At 38.1% G+C, this 17,699-nt stretch overlaps 1 protein-coding gene across 5 annotated transcripts in view; it reads right to left on the reverse strand.

The window, feature by feature from the left end:
- The window catches only part of STAU2 (staufen double-stranded RNA binding protein 2), a 298,759-nt gene that overhangs the window by 175,441 nt on the left and 105,619 nt on the right, over nucleotides 1–17,699 (reverse strand). For all 5 annotated transcript variants that reach the window (XM_039238380.1, XM_039238379.1, XM_039238381.1 and 2 more), the window contains 3 exons: nucleotides 6,997–7,156; nucleotides 5,629–5,736; nucleotides 3,061–3,273 (listed from right to left, as the gene is read on the reverse strand). In XM_039238380.1, coding sequence (XP_039094311.1) covers nucleotides 3,061–3,273; nucleotides 5,629–5,736; nucleotides 6,997–7,156 — 481 coding nt within the window. The remainder of the gene's footprint in view (nucleotides 1–3,060; nucleotides 3,274–5,628; nucleotides 5,737–6,996; nucleotides 7,157–17,699) is intronic.

The raw sequence follows: 17,699 nt of genomic DNA on the forward strand, positions 1-17,699 counted from the left end.
TTATCTAGATTCCAACTCACTGTATGTATGCTGCTTTCTTAAAATAACCTTACATTTCAGAAGATGTCTATAGGCTTTATTTTAACATAAGACAGACATGGTACAAGTAATTCCAAGTGTGATGTATGTGAGGAAAAATGTAGGAGGCTAACCTATTCTGGGAGTGGAGGAGAACACAGGAGGCTTCCCTGAAGAAATCAAGGGTATGCTGAGATCCGAATGGTGGATAGGAAGAAAGTTCTGGAATAATGTACTTATATAATAGAAGTAGCAGCAAATAATTCTGAGAATTTAAAATGCTCCCCCCCCGACCCCGGAATAACATTTAAACAATAACCTTGCTTTTAATGACTATAGTTAAAAGCAACAAGGGTTATATTTATGTCCTACATAAAAATGTATAGATCTTTTCTAGCCTAATGGCTCAGTATTCATAACTTACTAAGATTAGATTTAGTTTAATAAATGTGATGGAAATTAGTGTGACCAGTTTTATGTTGCCATTCTGATGTAGAGAACTGTTCTTCCATCATGGAAGAGCTATAGATTTTAATCATAAGAAGATTTAAACAAAAAAACAGAAACAGACTCACTAATACATAGAACAAACTAGTGGTTGGCAGGGGGAAGGGTGAAATAGGGGAATGGGATTAAGAGGTACAAACTTCTAGTTACAAAATAAATAAATTACAGGGATAAAAAGTACAGCACAGAGAATACAGTCAATAATATTATAATAATGAATGGTGACAAATAGCAACTACACTTATTGTGGTGAGCAGAACTGTAGAGTCAATATATTGTACTCCAGACACTAGTATTTCACTGTATTTCTACTATACCTCAGTAATAAAAATTCTAAAAAAATATTTCAGAAAACAGACCACGGATATATTCACATACATCTAAAATGTGAAAAAACAGCTAGATAGAGAGGAACAATAGTTCATCTTTATTGAGCACTGATTATTTGTATTGTTAATAAATACTTAGTAATTACTAATGCATTCTGTGTATTACTTAAGTTAATACATAACAATCCTATGAAGCTAGTTCAATTATTATTCCCACTTTATTAAAAAGGAAATGTAAGATTATAAAAGTTAGGTAACTTGCCCAGGTCACAGGATTCACACTCAAAACTAAATCCAAATGTTATGTTCTTAAAGGCACATCCTACTCCCTAACCATGTGGTTAGAGCATATGAATAAAAAGTCAGCCATCAGAACCACTATAACTCTTGAGTGGATCTATTTGGCATTTATTTTTAGTCTACTTTACACACCATGTAGAATGCTATTTCAAGGAATGCATAACCTACACCTTGTCAGTGAAATAATGATAGTACTATTAAGAACACATGTTTATGTAGTTATTTATGTGAATATGAATGCATGTATTTTTAAAGTAAGCAAAGGTACAAACAGCAGAAAGCCTATAAAAATACCACAGATGTACCACTGCACATCTAAACAAAAGAGGTTCATCACAGATAAAAGGTACAGTTGACCCCTGAACAATGTGGGGGGGTGGCAATGCCCCAGTCAAAAATCCATGTAGAACTTTTTTTTTTGTTTTGATTCCCCCAAGACTTAACTACTAACAGTTAACTACTTAACTACTAACTAGCCAATGGTTGACCAGAAGGCTTACTAATAACAGAGACAGTGTATGAACGCATCATTCACTGATGTTCTATTATACAGTGTACTCTTACACTAAGGTAAGAAGGAAAATGTTATTAAGAAAATCATAAGGAAAAAGAAGAAAAAGAAAATTACAAGGAAAAGAAATTACATGTATAGTTCTATATTTATAGAAAAATCTGCATATAAATGGACCCATGTGGTTCCAACCTGTGTCCTTCAAGGGTTAACTGTACTTCATTTTTGTAAGCCTTGATTCATAGAGCTAGCCCAGAAGTCTGCTAGATAAGTGACACTGCGCTGGCAAGTGGCATGCTGGCAACTGAAGGCTCTCTCTGTGAACAGAATTCTAGCTCATTCGTATCACACATAGTGCGCACTCATAGGCAGTGTCCTGTACCCAGTGCCGATTCAGCTCATTCCTTTTTGGGTTGTTGTTGTTAGTGTAAACAAAGAAACCTGCTCCAGTAAAAGAAAGAGTCGCAGCATTCTGAGAAAGTGTGTGCTCTGTTTTCTTCTTTGGCAAGCTCTACAGGCCTGAAAGAATAGAAACAAAACAGTACCATTTACCTCGCAGGGCAGCTGCGAGGATCAAATGTGACCAAGCACATGAAGTGCTGAGACAAAGCTGGGCGCACACAGTGCTTTATATTTACCAGCTGCTGCCACGGTCATCAGCATTAGTATTACTCACACGATTATTACTCTGTAACCTATTACCATTTCATGATACCCCAACCAGTTACTCTATTACAGTGCTGCGTGCAGAAAGAACACTGGGTGGGAGACCAGAGTCGTTCAGGGTGCTCTACATGCCTGGTGAATAACAGCAAGCAAATTCTTTGAACATGCACATTTCACAAAACCTCACTGTAAAAGGAGGGGTACCGTCATCTACCTTACACAGCCCTGATGAGAATCACAAGGTGATCGTGAATGGAAGGTATTTTTTAAACCATAAAACTAGAAACATGGAAGGTGTTATCTTTTGATGAACATACACAGGCATACAAGTGTCCAAAAGCAAACCAGGGGCGCCAGGGTGGCTCAGTTGTTAAGTATCAATTCTTGATTTTGGCTCAGGTCATGATCTCACGGTTTTTGAGTTTGAGTCCCGCATCAGGCTTCACAGTGACAGTGTGGAGTGTGCCTGGGATTCTCTCTTTCTCTCTCCCTCTCTCTCTGCCCCTCCCCTGGTCACGCATGCACTCTCTCACTCTCAAAATAAATGAAAAAACATCAAAACGAATTTTAAAACAGACTGTTACTAATTTATAGTCCAGGGCCACCCTCAACACTGGGACTATATATAATCCCTAGGCTTAGGTGCCTGCCCTAAGGAAAAACTTTTATCTATAGTTACCATAATATTTATGTAATAAAACTGACTAATGTTCACAAGCACACACTTACCTTTACTATTGTTTTAGGGCGTTTTTTAAAAAATAATTTTGGCTTTTCAACCACAGGAAGAGGCGGAAGTTTCTTAAGCTCCTGTAGCACGGTGGTTGCAGCGCGCTTCTTGGAGAGTTTTTTGCTATTCCCCTCACCTTCTGCGGAGAACTCTCCCACTGACACCCGGGTAACAAAGCTTTTCATATGTGGTGGTCCACTTTCTTTAATGACCTATTAAATATAAGTAAAATATTTAATACAGGCTCCTAAGTAGTGTTATCATCGCATGAATCTTTTTTAATATTCATATCATAATCAAAATGGAAATTATAAAATAATATGCCAAAATTATAGATTTCTTTAATAAAGCTATATAGATATTATATAGGGACTATTCATTTATGATACTTATGCTGCTTCATAAACTGAAGTTGAAAGAACAAAAATCTAAATAAATACATTCAATTCACAGTCAAAATGTGTGTTTTACTAGCTTAAAATAGGCAATTCTAATTGTGGTGACCCAGTTTCGTATGGAACAGAAAATTAAGAACATAAAACATACTGTACTAGATTAGGTACACACACCGTCCAGAATAATAATTTGTATATAACTGTGTAAATATCTAATTTCTCCTCTGTAAGAGTAAGTTATTGAAGTCCATGGACTATTTCTTACTGGAGTTCTCTAACCCATAAAGCATTCTGCATGTGAAGCCTCTCAAAAATAACTTATGGGTGAAAATAACCTCTTTTAGATGGAGACCTCAAAGGCTGTTTTATAGGAAGGAATGTTTACTCTCTGTGACATGATCTTAAAAAGGTAAGTAGACATACCATAAAAAATACCTATTTTTCTAGAGTAATGGATTATGAATCTGTCAGCTATGAATATTCTTAAACCCTATATTAACGTGCTCATTAAACTACACCAGTTTTTGGAGGGAAGATGTTTTCCAAAACCCAAATGCTAAAAACTTTAGTTTCCTTCAAAATTCTGATCTTTTATAAAAGATTCCCTATTTAGTTAAACAGATTACCATGTAACGTTACCATCAAATTTTGTCTTCTAATAACACCAATTAGGAAAAGAAAAGGAAAACACCACAGTATCTCAATAATCCAACGTTACTGGGATAAGAAACTTATGATAAGCATACTTTCCATGTAATGTAAGTTTACTAGTTGAAACACCAAATTGTTTATTTTAATAACTTTGATTATTGATTTGAGGACAGCCTCCTCAATTTAAAAAAAAAAAAAAAAGTGGGGCGCCTGGGTGGCTTAGTCAGTTAAGCGTCCGACTTTCGCTTAGGTCATGATCTCGCGGTTCGTGGGTTCGAGCCCTGCATCGGGCTCGGTGCTGACTGCCAGCTCAGAGCCTGGAGCCTATTTCAGTCTGTGACTCCCTCTCTCTCTGACCCTCCCCTGCTCACGCTGTCTCTCTCTCTCTCTCCTAGAAATAAATAAAACATTAAAAAATTTTTAAAAAATAAATACATAAAAACAAAAATTTAAAAATTTAAAAAAGTACATATTTTACTGACTTAACAGAGAATACTAAATATTTGACCTTTTTATTGTTCATATTAGATCATGATGAACACCGAATATTCTATACTATAAGGTACTGATGCTTCCAAGGAAGCATCCTATTCATTGTAGCCTTTAAAAGGCCCGTGCTCCAACAAAGTTTGAGTATATGTAATTACTTTTGATATGTTTTCCGTATTTTCCCTCTCATTTCTTGCAAGGACCGACAGGTCTGCAAGGACGTCCTATCCGTGGCTTCCTCTTCCTGCTGTTTTCAGTCTGCTAGAGGCTGAGAAATCAGATGACGTAACTTTCATGAGGACTGTGTCTAAGAAGATAGGTTCTCAGTCGAGGTCAGTTGATCTTCACAGTGAATAAAATGTGGGAGCTTTCTAGTAACTGAATGCCACACTATTTGAAGGAAGGTACCCTATAACTGTTTTAGCTTATTTCCTGGGTTTTGCCTATTTTCTAGATATTTGAGTTACAAAATTAGTGACTTCTTAATAAAGAAAGTATTACAGTAATTTAATATTTTTCCCTTTCATATTTCACATGATTTTTATAAATATTTTGTGACATTTTTATCTGGTGGTAACGTCGAGAGCTGCTAATTACTTCTTTGTGACTTATTAGTAAAAGTTAAATTTAAACCTATTTTGGTTCCACAAATTTAGAAGAATTTAGATATCAATATTTACGTGTCACAAAATATTAACTTGAATACTTTCAATTTGATCCTACTAAAAACACCAAACCCTATAGCATATTACAAATTATCTTATACTCAGATGATAAATTTTATGATGAAAACTGAAATATCATATACACCAGAAGTTTAATACAGAAAAGCCAAAGAGATTAGCAGGAATCCGTGATATTATAGTAAGTTCTACTTTCTCCAGGGCCTCTATGATTTCGTGATACAGTCTGAACATAAGAAGCACACAAACCCACCCAGGATACTAGTATGCCAGTTAATTTATTTGTTTTTTTACTTTAAATAGTGAGAAGCAGGGGAAAAGAAATGAAAGATCTCTACTGAGCACATACCTCAAAACTGACAGGCATATTTCGCTTCAGAGCAATTTCAAACACTAAGCTGATCTCAGATTTATTTGCATCTTTGTCATCATCCATTTCTTTTCCTGATTCGCCAATCTAAATCACAAAACACAGGAGGACAATGAATCCCCGCTTTGCAGCAAACTGTACATATATTCTACAACCAAGAGGGCCTATCTAAAACACAATAAGTAACAAGAAACCAGAGACTGTATCTTGTGGATTCCTATGTAACCACAGTAGTTGTGGGCTTTGCTGTGAGGCTTTTTGTGATTTAATTTTTAGGGGTTTTTTTTTCCCTTAAAGTGGAAGAATAAATGCTGAGTGTGAAAAAATTTTACTCAACCATATACTAATTTGAGTTTATACCATGTCCACAGACTCACTTCTCTTTAGAGATCTGTATCCTCCATCCATTAGAATATCCTTGATATTCTAATGCTATTTAATATTCTGTAAACACTAAATTAGAGAAGGAGTACAGGATGTAAACCAGGATTTTGGAGCTCTATGTCTGGTTCTGGTACCAATTTAGTTATTCACCTCTTTAACACATACTTCCGGAGGGCCTCATATATGCTGAACACAGAGTAAGTACTAGAGATAAAAAGACCAAGAGACCGTATTCCTGCTGTCAGGAAACTTATGACATGGCGTGAAAACAGATAAGCACTGAGGTTAGAGTCATAGTGAAAGTGTACAAGGAGAAAACACCTACACTGGCCATTAACTAAGATGAATCTCAAAGGGGGAGGACGAGAGGTTTGAGGGCAGGGCATCTGTAGGGGTGAAGAGCACACTCTGCAGTAACTAGGGACAGCTCAGTAAGAAGGTGACTTATAAGACATGTCTGAGCTGGAGATACTACTTTGAAATCAACAGAGAGAGTCGCCAAAGCCATGGGAATGGGTGAAATTACTCAAGATCAGCCTCAATATCCTGGTCTGTAAAATAAAGTGGGACTGAAAAAAATTCACACAAATCTCTTCCCCTTTAAACTCCTTGATTCTACATTAACACAGTGTAGTCTATGCTCAATAAACGCAGCATTAAATGTAAGGTAATGAATGCTATTTCCCATCCTTGTTCATATCCCCAAATCCTGTGTTGCCGGAGAAGGGAACACCATAGGTGAACCAAAGTTCTCAAAGGTCAGGTCATCTTAGCAGCACCATATGAACCTAGTAATAGTACACAGGTAATCTGAGAAGCAGATCACAGCAGGCCATCATTCTAGTATTCTTTCCTATCAGAAAAGATGACTTCCTTTATTTATAAAAATGCATGTATTTGTCTTGTCAATAATCTCACTGGGGAATGGTAAGGAAGTGGCTGTCACATGGAGCAGTAACATACCTGAGGTGACTTTTCTGGAATAGGTTCATTCTGCAGTGCTTGAAGGGCTTTCATTGCTGCATTGTGTCTGGCAGCTTGTCGAGTCTTTCCTTCCCCAAAAAACTCATTGTTTCCTACAGTCAGCTGAACATAAAAGATCTTGGGCATTGGGCAATGATACCTAAAATAAGAAAATAAAAACATTAATATTTGTTCACTAAAAATCATTCTATAATCATTAATAAGATTTGTTTTCTTTTTTTTTTTTTAATGTTTTTATTTATTTCTGAGAGAGAGAGAGAGAGCGTGAGCAGGGGAGGGTCAGACAGAGGGAGACACAGAATCCGAAGCAGCCTCCAGACTCTGAGCTAGCCGTCAGCACAGAGCCCGACACGGGGCTTGAACCCATGAACCATGAGATCATGACCTGAGGCAAAGTTGGACACTTAAATGACTGAGCCACCCAGGTGCCCCAAGATTTGTTTTCTTGAAAATGATACCAACCATATAATGTACTATATACCCTCTTATTAACCCCAGTAAAATTTTAACCTCACAAATGTATTTATAAAAGATAAAATATGAGTCATGGTATCTATAGCTATATATCTCCATGAAAAACATATTAGAGAAAACAATATGAAGCATAAATTAATATAGTAAACTTCATTCAATTATATCACAGAAGACTTCCAGTAAGAAGTTTTCAGTCAGATTTTGACAGAAGCAAGCCAAATGGTCTGGTGCTGAAGGTGGAGAGTCACAACAGAGGCAGGAGAGAAGCGAGCCCATTCAGGGGACAGGACACAGATTACCGTGACTTCAGCAGAAGACAGTTATGACTAGACATGGGAGGGCCAGAGAGATGGACTTACTACTCCATTCCAAAGGAGTAAGTACTTTTCCAAGTAAAAGATCAGACTGAACATAAGAAAAGAATGGGGAGGTAACCACTTCTTAAGCAGATAAGCAGTATTATAACAAAACATATTTTAAGTGAAAAATGTTAGCAGGCTTGCATTTAACAAAACTGAGGTGAGGAGTCACACTAGAAAGCACCAGTGATGCAGATGTGAGGCAAGAAAAGGGCCGAATGAAGAAAGAACAAACCTAGAAGAAATTAAGAAGAAAAAATTAAAGGATATGCAATAAATTAATTCAACAATTATTTGTGGAGGACTTTCTATATGACAAGAGAATATGACAATAAACAAAAACACATCGTACTGGGTAAAACAGATAGTAACTAAAGTAATATGCAGAATACCTAGTATATTCAAGATCTAAGTTAAACAGAAAAAGAAGGAAGGTTCAGGAGTGTCAGGGAGGTGGGTTTTAGACAGTGTGGCCAGGGAAGGTCTCACTGAGAATATGACAATTGTGTAAAGACCTAAAGTAACCGAGGAAGGAAACCCCCCAGATATCTGGAACAGTGCATTTGAGGCAGAGAAAACAGCAAGTGCAAAGGCCCTGGAGCAGCAGTGTGCAAAGTATGTTCAAGTAATTCAGAAGATGCTTATCTGGCTACAATTGAGGGAATGAGGAAAGGAAAGTTAAGAAATGAAAAGAGGTAGCTAAATTCCTTAGGGCCTTACCTACAAGTTACTGTAAGGATCCGACTTTCACCCTGAGTGAAATGGCCAGCCACCAGAAGGTTTGGAAGAGAAGCAGCACATGAGACTTGGATTTTGGAGGGATCACCTAACTCTTATGCTGAGAACAGACAGCAGGGGGTGCTGATGGAAGCAGGAGACCTACCAGCAGACCGCGGGGGTAACACAGGAGAACAACAGGGGCCCAGTACGGTGGCAGCAGGGCAAGTAATGAGAAACACTTCGATTCTGAACGAATTTCAAAAGTAGAGCTGATCAGGTTTACGGAAGGATTAGTTGTGGAATATGAAAGAGGAGTCCAGGATGACCCTGGGAGTCCCTGTACACTTAGTCAGCAAAGACTGCAGAAGGAACAGGTTTGCCGGGGGTGGGTATCAGCAGCTCTGGTCCGAGGATATTAAATTATTCAGCCTGCTTAGACATGTATGTGGAGGCATCAAATGAACAGTCAGATTTCTAAGTCTGGACTCTAGAAAAGAGGTCCAAGGTGGAGATAAAATTTGGGAGTCATCAATACATAGATGGAATTTACAGCCACAGAACAGTGAGAACTCTGAGGGAATGAGAGACAGGAAGAAGAGTAGGGAATCACAGGGTCCTTCCTGAAAGGTACATGGGAAAAAGTAGATCTAGGAGGAGGGAGGGACAATTGTGTCAAATTATAGTCACGGCACAAGTAAAATGATGACTGAGAACTAAGACCACTGAATTGGGCAATTTAGTCAAACAAAAAGGATTGATTTTGATGGAGTGGTGGATTTACAACATAATGCCAAAAACTTAAGTTAAAATCACTCCAGTGCTGAAAAATGTCTGTTTGGAAGCAAGGAGAAGTCCAACTGAAGTCCTGCTAAGTTTGGGATGATCACTGAGCATCCGGAGAAGAGTGTTTTCTATTGAGCCTGAGGTAAACTGCACAGAGCCCATAGCAGAAGAGTTCGGCAGGCAGATGGCACTAATTAGTGAAGGCTTACAGAAGGTAAAGGACCAGAAAGGGACAACAGCACTGAAGATGCAGACTTGGGAGACGATAAGTAAAACCATGTGAGTGGATCAGCACCTGGAAAGGGTAAGTGTAAAGGAACCAAAAAAGAGAGCCTAAGGCTGGGATCTGATTGAGGCCCATGATCAAAAGGCTGGGGAAACAATAGACGGCAGTGAAGGAGATGAAAGAGGATCAGAGTTAGAAAAGAAATGACAACACAATGTTGGGGAAATCAATAGTGTCAAGCGTTGTGGAGAAATACACCATAAGGAAAAAAAAAAAAAGAAATGGTCGAGGTTTTAAATTCTTAAAGTCAATTTTCTTGGCCCACGGTTTTCTATTATTTTGTTTTAAGATAAAGTATTTTAAATGTGTTTTCATTATATGTTCTCATTTTGAACTGGCAAGTACAAAAAAGTTAAAGGAAGAAAAAAATCACTTATAGTAAAATACTTTAAATATGCAAAGACAAAAAGCATTAAAAACCACAATCTGTTTTGCTCTTTGATTACAAGAACTAGTGTACCAAGGTGCACAATCGCCTACTGAATTTCTGAAGTGCATTTTCCTATTATTTTTAGATACCCTTAATGCATATATCTTAAAAGACTAATAAAATAAATGCAGGTTATCTTCATTTGTACACCACAAAATTCAGTTTTCCACCTACACAGCATTTCATACGTATTTTTAACTAGTTCCACTATAAAACTTTAAAACAGACAACCTGAAATCAGAAATTGACTCCTGTACTGAGATCTTACATGGCAAGCTTTCACCATAGAGCAAATGTTTACAATTAATTATACACTTCTGAAAACAGAGGTCCACAACTGGAATGCTAACAGACCTTTAACTACAGTAGAGGGAGTGGGCGCCACTATAATCACTAAGGCCTGCTGACAATTACAAAACTCATTTCGGTTTGCCACAGAGACAAACAAAATTTCTGTTCATTATGACTTTACTGGAATATGATGTCATAACACATAACCATACTGAAACAATCTGCTGATTTTCTGACCAAAATATTAATTGCACACTAAAGAGCCCTTGGGGCCTCTTCCTTTGTGGCCATCAAATATGGCTCTATATATGTCTATGTGTATGCATGTGGATACATATGTATATGCATATTATATTGTGTAACTTTCAGAGGAGAAATCAGGTTTGCTGTATTTTAACATAAAAAGTAAACTATTCTAGCACTAACAACAGGAAATACCAAGATGAAATGCCTGCCTTGTTTTGTTCTAGTTTCATTCCATCCTTTTACTTAGAAATGATTCTTAAGGGGCGCCTAGGTGGCTCAGTCGGTTAAGCATCCGACTTCGGCTCAGGTCATGATCTCACAGTTCATGGGTTCAAGCCCTGTATAGGGCTCTGTGCTGACAGCTCAGAGCCTGGAGCCTGTTTCAGATCTGTGTCTCCCTCTCTCTCTGACCCTCCCTTGCTCATGCTGTCTTTCTCTCTCAGAAATAAAATAAAAACATTAAAAAAAATTTTTAAAAGAAATGATTCTTAATACTCTACCCTGCACAGTTGGATTACCCTACATATCACATCTCCTCCTATCACCATGACAATTAAAACGAACTGGAACGTGCTCAGTAATGGCACCCAGACTGAACTATGGTAGAGGTAATGCAGAAAGTTTTGTTGTATGTTAGGCCTTGGTCTCTAAATATTTGTTTCCTTTACTAAAGGAACATTCAGAGTTTATTAACATTGAAACTTGTTATGTTCTAAGTAGAATTTCTTTTCTATTTATTTATTTCAAACATTAAGCTCATTCTTGGTAAAGTACATTTAACAAATGACGTACACATTTCTAAAAATTAATAGATGTTTATGAAATCATACATTGGTATTCTTGAATGATTTCTCTCAATTAGAATTTTCTGATCAATGTTTTTATCTGCATAGTGATTACTGTTAAAAGAGGAGCCATGAAAACTCACTTGTCCAGGCTATTAAAGTTTCAGGGTCAAATGGCTTCTATCTACAGCCTCCAAAATATATTTTGCCAAGTGTGATCCCACTCATCAGAATTATCCTCAGTGCCTGTTAAAAATGTCCATTTCTGTGCTCCAATCCTGATGTGCTGAATCAGTCTCTGGGGATGGAACAAGAATCTTCACTTTAGCAAGATTCCCTAGTGAATCTTTCATACTAAGAGTCTGAGAACCACTGCTGCTACACTAACACCATAGCTAACAATACAGCTTATGTGACTTGATTACTTCAAACTCCACGCAAGCAAACAACCACACACACTCCTGTAGCATCATCGTTAGGTTTTCCTATATATCTCTCTCATTTAACCTCACAGCAGCTAGGTGAGACAGACATTCCCACTGATCACCACAAGAGCTAACAAATGTTCCCAACATGGCTGTGAGGAGTCAAACTGAAGTCTAACTTCAAAGCTCAGGACTCAGGAAACTCTTAAGTCGTTTCCAAAAATCTACTTTATCCTCTTCTATTTTTGTGTTCACATTTGTTTATGAAATTGGTAATGTTCTTGGTAAGCTAGAGAACCTAATACAAGAATTCTTTCTAAACCTAAGGTTCAGAGGCACCTGGGTGGCTCAGTTTGTTAAGTGTCCGACTTCAGCTCAGGTCATGATCACATGGTTTGTGGGTTCAAGTCCCACGTCGGGCTCTGTGCTGACGGCTAGCTCAGAACCTGGAGCCTGCTTCAGGTTCTGTATCTCCCTCTCTCTCTGACCATCCTCTGCTCATGCTATCTCTCTGTCTCTCTCCCTTCTCTCTCTCTCTCTCAGAAATAAATAAAAAACATTAAAAAAAATTTTTTTTAAATAAATAAAGTAAACCTAAGGTCAACAGCCACTGAAACAAACAGAGCTCCATAATAAAATCCTAGGTTTGTTTCTATAGTATGTCAAGCCAATAAGGATCAAAATAGAGACACAACTGAGTAACCCATCAAGACTGAAAGGTCAGAATAATGGGCATCATGTGTTACACCGCTAATAGTCTAAGTTTTATAAAGGCTGCTTGTAAGGCCTTTCCCCCATGCCTCTTTGCCTTCTATCTGCTGGAAGTCTTATAAAAAATAAACAAATAAAATTTCAAATAAAATAAAAGGTTCCCTTTCTTTAGATCCCAAAAAAAGTCTTTAGATTTGGCCTATCTTCAAGACATCACAAGTCAATACAGCAGTAAAGACAAGATATATATTTGGTTCCTTTGAATTAACACTGTTTGACATTCCTCACACATTTTGTTTTGATTTTTGAGTTAAGGGAAGATTTTACATTCTTCTATAAGTACTCTTAAAAGAATATACATAATTTATTCTTATACTTTTATCTGATCTCTGTTATAAGAAGTTTCCATACCACATATCCTTGCCTTCCTCCCTACAGTTACTTCATTAATGCCCTCTTTGTAGACTCATCTTGTAGGAGTCTCAACAACTAAAAGCTGTGTCCTCTCCTACCATCCAGTGACTGCTTTATTCTCTAACATGTCTACTCTCCTAAGTATCATTTTTACAAGGTGAGAAAGACATATTCCAAAAACATGAGAACTTTTAAAAACTGAAAAATAACTGCCTCATTTTATTTGATAGCATTATTCATAAATCTCAACCCAGCTTAAGTGTTCATATCTCCTCTACAGGTTTATGTCTTGAAATATATGAACATGTTATCTTCTCATCTAATAAGGAGAGGCTTTTGATTTCTGTGTTTATTTCTAACATTGACTGAAAACAGAAATGTCACTTAATCTTTCTATCTCAGTTTACTTATCTGTAAAATATTTGCAGAATTTATGTTTAAAGACCTCTAACAGCCAAAACTTAGAATTCAAATGACATGTTGATTATTTTGACTCTTTGTACGCATTTTGGCACTGCTAAGCATTCTTTTACTTGCTATAGAAAAATAATAGGTTTTATCAGAAAGCTATAAAATAGTCCTTGGCACACTTTCAAGCTTGTATGTATATAAAATGTCTAGATAGGAGAGGGTTCTTTCTCTATTCACATCTATAAATTTTGAAAATATATCTTTTATGGGATCTAAATGTTAAAGTCTTGAGGAATTTCAAAAATTAGGACCTATTAAAGGAGATTCACAGGGCAGCTGAAAATAAGCTTTAAAGGAGGGTAAGGATAGTCTATTCTATTTGTAGAATTATTATAATTATGTTTAAAATGCCTAGGGGAAAATACAAAAAGATATGTGCTAAAAACTGGGATAGGATGCTTTGAAGTGATGGAATTACAAATGATGTTCTCTTTCATAATTTCAGTTTTTTTTTAAATAAGATGGTTGTACTGGAGTATAGGCCAAAAAAAAAAAAATTAACTGAAATAAGTCTAGTCCCCATCCAAATAAAGGTAAATCTGTGTTCCAAATGCAAATTTAATAAACTAGCAGAGTGACTTGTGGAACACAGAGTAATCCACAAGAGTAAATAATGTATACTGTGTTACTGATACTAGTACCACAATAAGACTATGGAAAGCACAGCAGTTATCAAAGAGCCCCATTTTGTAAATATACAATCAACACTCTAAATCCTACACTTGGACCCAGCATAAACCTACTTTTGCCCATCCCTAAATGAATATCTAGATAAATCATCATCACCATCATCACCATTATCATGATTACAACAAAAATATACAAAGCAGTCAGTGTGTCAGGCACTCTTCCAAGCACTATACATACTAATCTCAGTCACCATAACAACCCCAACTTCATTTTATACATAAGGAAATGAGGAAGAGATATTTCATTTGCCCAAGCCCCCCCACCCCCGACCTTGAGCTAACATTTAAACCCAAGCAATCTCACTCCAGACCCCATGATCTTAGTCTCCACACGATCCTGTCTCTGAATGAACTAGATAAAATAACCACCATAAACTGCAGAGGTACTAACTATAAACTATGGAGAAGTCCTGCCAGACATGGCATTTAAGGAAATTTAAGTCAAACTAGACCTAAGAGACCAATGGTCACATTGGTTACCAAGAAGAATTCTTGAGAACACAGTAAATCCAGGAAACCATGTTGGCTACAGTCTTATTACTCTCTCTCATTCTTTGTCTCCTCTCTTAATGTTTTTGAAGCTCATGCTTGAATGTTGATGTTCCATTAGGGAAATGCAAACCAAAACCACAATAACATACTACTTCACACCCACTAGGATGGCTATAGTCGGGCAGCCACTGTGGAAAAGTTTGGCAGTTCCTTAAAAATTTAAACAAATTACCATTTGACCCAGCAATTTCAGTCCTGGATATACATAAACTGAAATTTAGGGGCGCCTGAATGGCTCAGTTGGTTAAGCGTCTGACTTCAGCTCTGGTCATGATCTCACAATCTGTGAGTTCGAACCCCACATCAAGCTCTGTGCTGACAGCTCAAAGCCTGGATCCTGCTTCAGGTTCTGTGTCTCCCTCTCTGTCTCCTCCTCCCCCGCTCATGCTCGGTCTCTCTCTGTCTCTACAAAATAAATAAACATTAAAAAAATTTTAAAAACCAGAAATTTTAAAATGCATTGAAACAGGGGCAACTGGGTGGCTCAGTTGGTTAAGCATCTGACTTTAGCTCAGGTCATGATCTCGCGGTTCATGAGTTTGAGCCCTGCATTGGGTGAGCTAGAGCTCCATCTTAGGGGAGCAATAGCCCTGCTTTGGGTGAGTCCCGCTTCTCTCCCTCTCTCTCTGCCCTTTGTGGGATTCTCTCTCTCTCTCTCTCTCTCTCCTCTCTCTGCCCCTCGCTCACTTGCGCCCTCTCTCTCAAAACAAAAACAAAAACATACACAAACGTTCACAGCATTACCCATAATAGCCAAAAAGTGGAAATAAACCAAAAGTCCATCAATCAATGAATCACTAAACGAAATGCAGTACTGGAGTACTGATTCATGGATATAATGCAGATGGACTTTAAAAACATGCTAAATGAAAGCTAGACACAAAAGACTACATATTACATATTCTGTTTAGATGAAATGTCCCGAATAGGCAAATCCAGAGACAAAAGTAGATTAGTGGTTGTCGGGGGCTGTGAAGGAAGAAAACGGGGAATAACTGTTAACAGGTATGAGTTTTCTTTAGGGGTGATGAAACGTCCTGAAAGTAGACAGTGGTGATGGTTGTACAACAATGTGAATGTACTAATTCACAGCGTATAGAACTATCTACCTTAAAACAGTAAAAATGATGAAGTTTACGTTACTGTGAATTTTACCTCAATAAAAAAGTTTTTAAAAAAATGTTAACTCTCCCTAGGGTTCAATCTTCTCAAGACAAGACAGTCTTCCTAAGTGATTTCACCTCCTCCTACTTCCAGCCCTGGCCAACTCCCAGCAAGTAACAAACATTTAGTAAGGGCCTAATTCATGCCAGGGGCTGCTTTAGTCCCTATAGATGGTAGGCGGCCCTCAGGAGACAATCAAAAATAAAACAGTATTGACTGATAAGATGGGTTAGAAGAAAAGTAGAGTAAGAGAACAGATTAATAAGAGAGACTTTCGGAAGTGACATTTGAATGAAGAGGTGAATGGAGTGAGAATTCCAGGCATATGAATGCCTGGAGGGAAAAAAAAAATGTTCCAAGCAAATAAGATAGCAAGTGCCAAGGCCCTGCGGAGGTAACATACAGCCATTTTAAAAACAGCATGTGTGCTTGTACCTGGAAAGCAGTAAGTCAAGAGGTGAGCAGTAGGAAACTAGGTCTGAGAAGCAGCCAGGCAGGTAAATTAGAATTCAATTCCACATGTGATTGAAGGGGTCAGGGAGGGTTTTAAGCAGGGAAGTGATATGGTCTGACTTATTACTTAGATTAAGTCTCTAGCTGCTGTTTGTCCAAGAGCAGAGAGCAGCTGGCAGGCCACTCAACCATCTAGGTACCTCATCTCTGAAAACAGGAGGCTGACATGCCTAGGAGAACACAGTAGGGCTGCAGGCAGTGCTAAAGGTCCACTTAAGGACTGTGGTTCCTATTTTCAGATGGGTCCAGTCAGCACAGTTGTTCTTCTGTAGCTTCTTTGGTACAAGTACAGTCAGAGGAGATGAACTTAACCAGTTAGTTTTGAGAAGCAGTGTTCAAGTTGGGAGATACTAGAGAACATGGGGATTAAGTGACGAGAGATGAGTGAGAAACTCCAGTAAAACACAGCCCCATGGAATCTGCAAGTTAGTAATGGCTGCAACGCCCCTGGAGGCTCTGCTCATGTCTCTTCCGGAAGCACAGGTTAACAGTGCACCCCGCGCCCCCCCCCCCATTTCCTGCCATCCCACTGGATAGATGGCTTGTAGCAGAACCACCAAGGCGTGCCTCCCATGAGTGACTGACAAGCAGAGCAGCTGTGAAAGCGCTTCCGCATTGTAACTGTACAGAAGGGTCCTTGGAGGAGCAACCTGGTAGAGGCTGGGGGAGCTCCTCTTCTACAGTGTGCTGCCACTGTATTCCTCTGGGTACTGCAGCATACCATCTGAGACACGTAAATAAATGGTACTACACACAGCAATGTGGACGCTAACAGCAAGTTAGCTTGCTGTGATGGCACAGGAATGGGGGTGCGTTCCCCAGGGTAGCATTTCTCAAAGTGTGGGTCCCCCACAAAGACCATCAGAGTCCTCCTGTTGGGGTCTAGAACACTGTTAAAATCCAGATTCAAGGCTGACTGAATCAGACTCTTTGGTAGAGTACAGGAGTCTACATTATTGCCAAACAGCCTCAGTGATTTTATACATGCTAATGATCCATGGGTCATCTTCCCTTCCCACTATGAATGTGAAGGCTTTGATTCCTGGATACTAACTTGGTCACTCATCTCCCTTACTGAATTCTCTTGCTGCTTCTAATAAGTTTTTAGTTGATTCTCTTTTAATTTTCCAAATAAATAATTATATTTTTTCTGCCAAAAAAGGTAATTTTCCTATTCCTTTCCAAATTTTATTTTTCCCCCTAGTTACATTGAGCCATACCTTTTAAAGAATATTAAATAGTGATTGATAATGGATGCTCTTGTCTTGTCTCTCACTTTATTGGAAATGTGACTAGTATGCCCTCATTATGCATATGGCTGGCTACTGGATTTGGTTGGGATAGGAGGGGAGTGTGTGTGTGTGTGTGT

Source organism: Hyaena hyaena, unplaced genomic scaffold, assembly GCF_003009895.1.
Source record: "Hyaena hyaena isolate Hyena2069 unplaced genomic scaffold, ASM300989v1 scaffold_139, whole genome shotgun sequence".
In the NCBI taxonomy this organism is placed as follows: domain Eukaryota; kingdom Metazoa; phylum Chordata; class Mammalia; order Carnivora; family Hyaenidae; genus Hyaena; species Hyaena hyaena.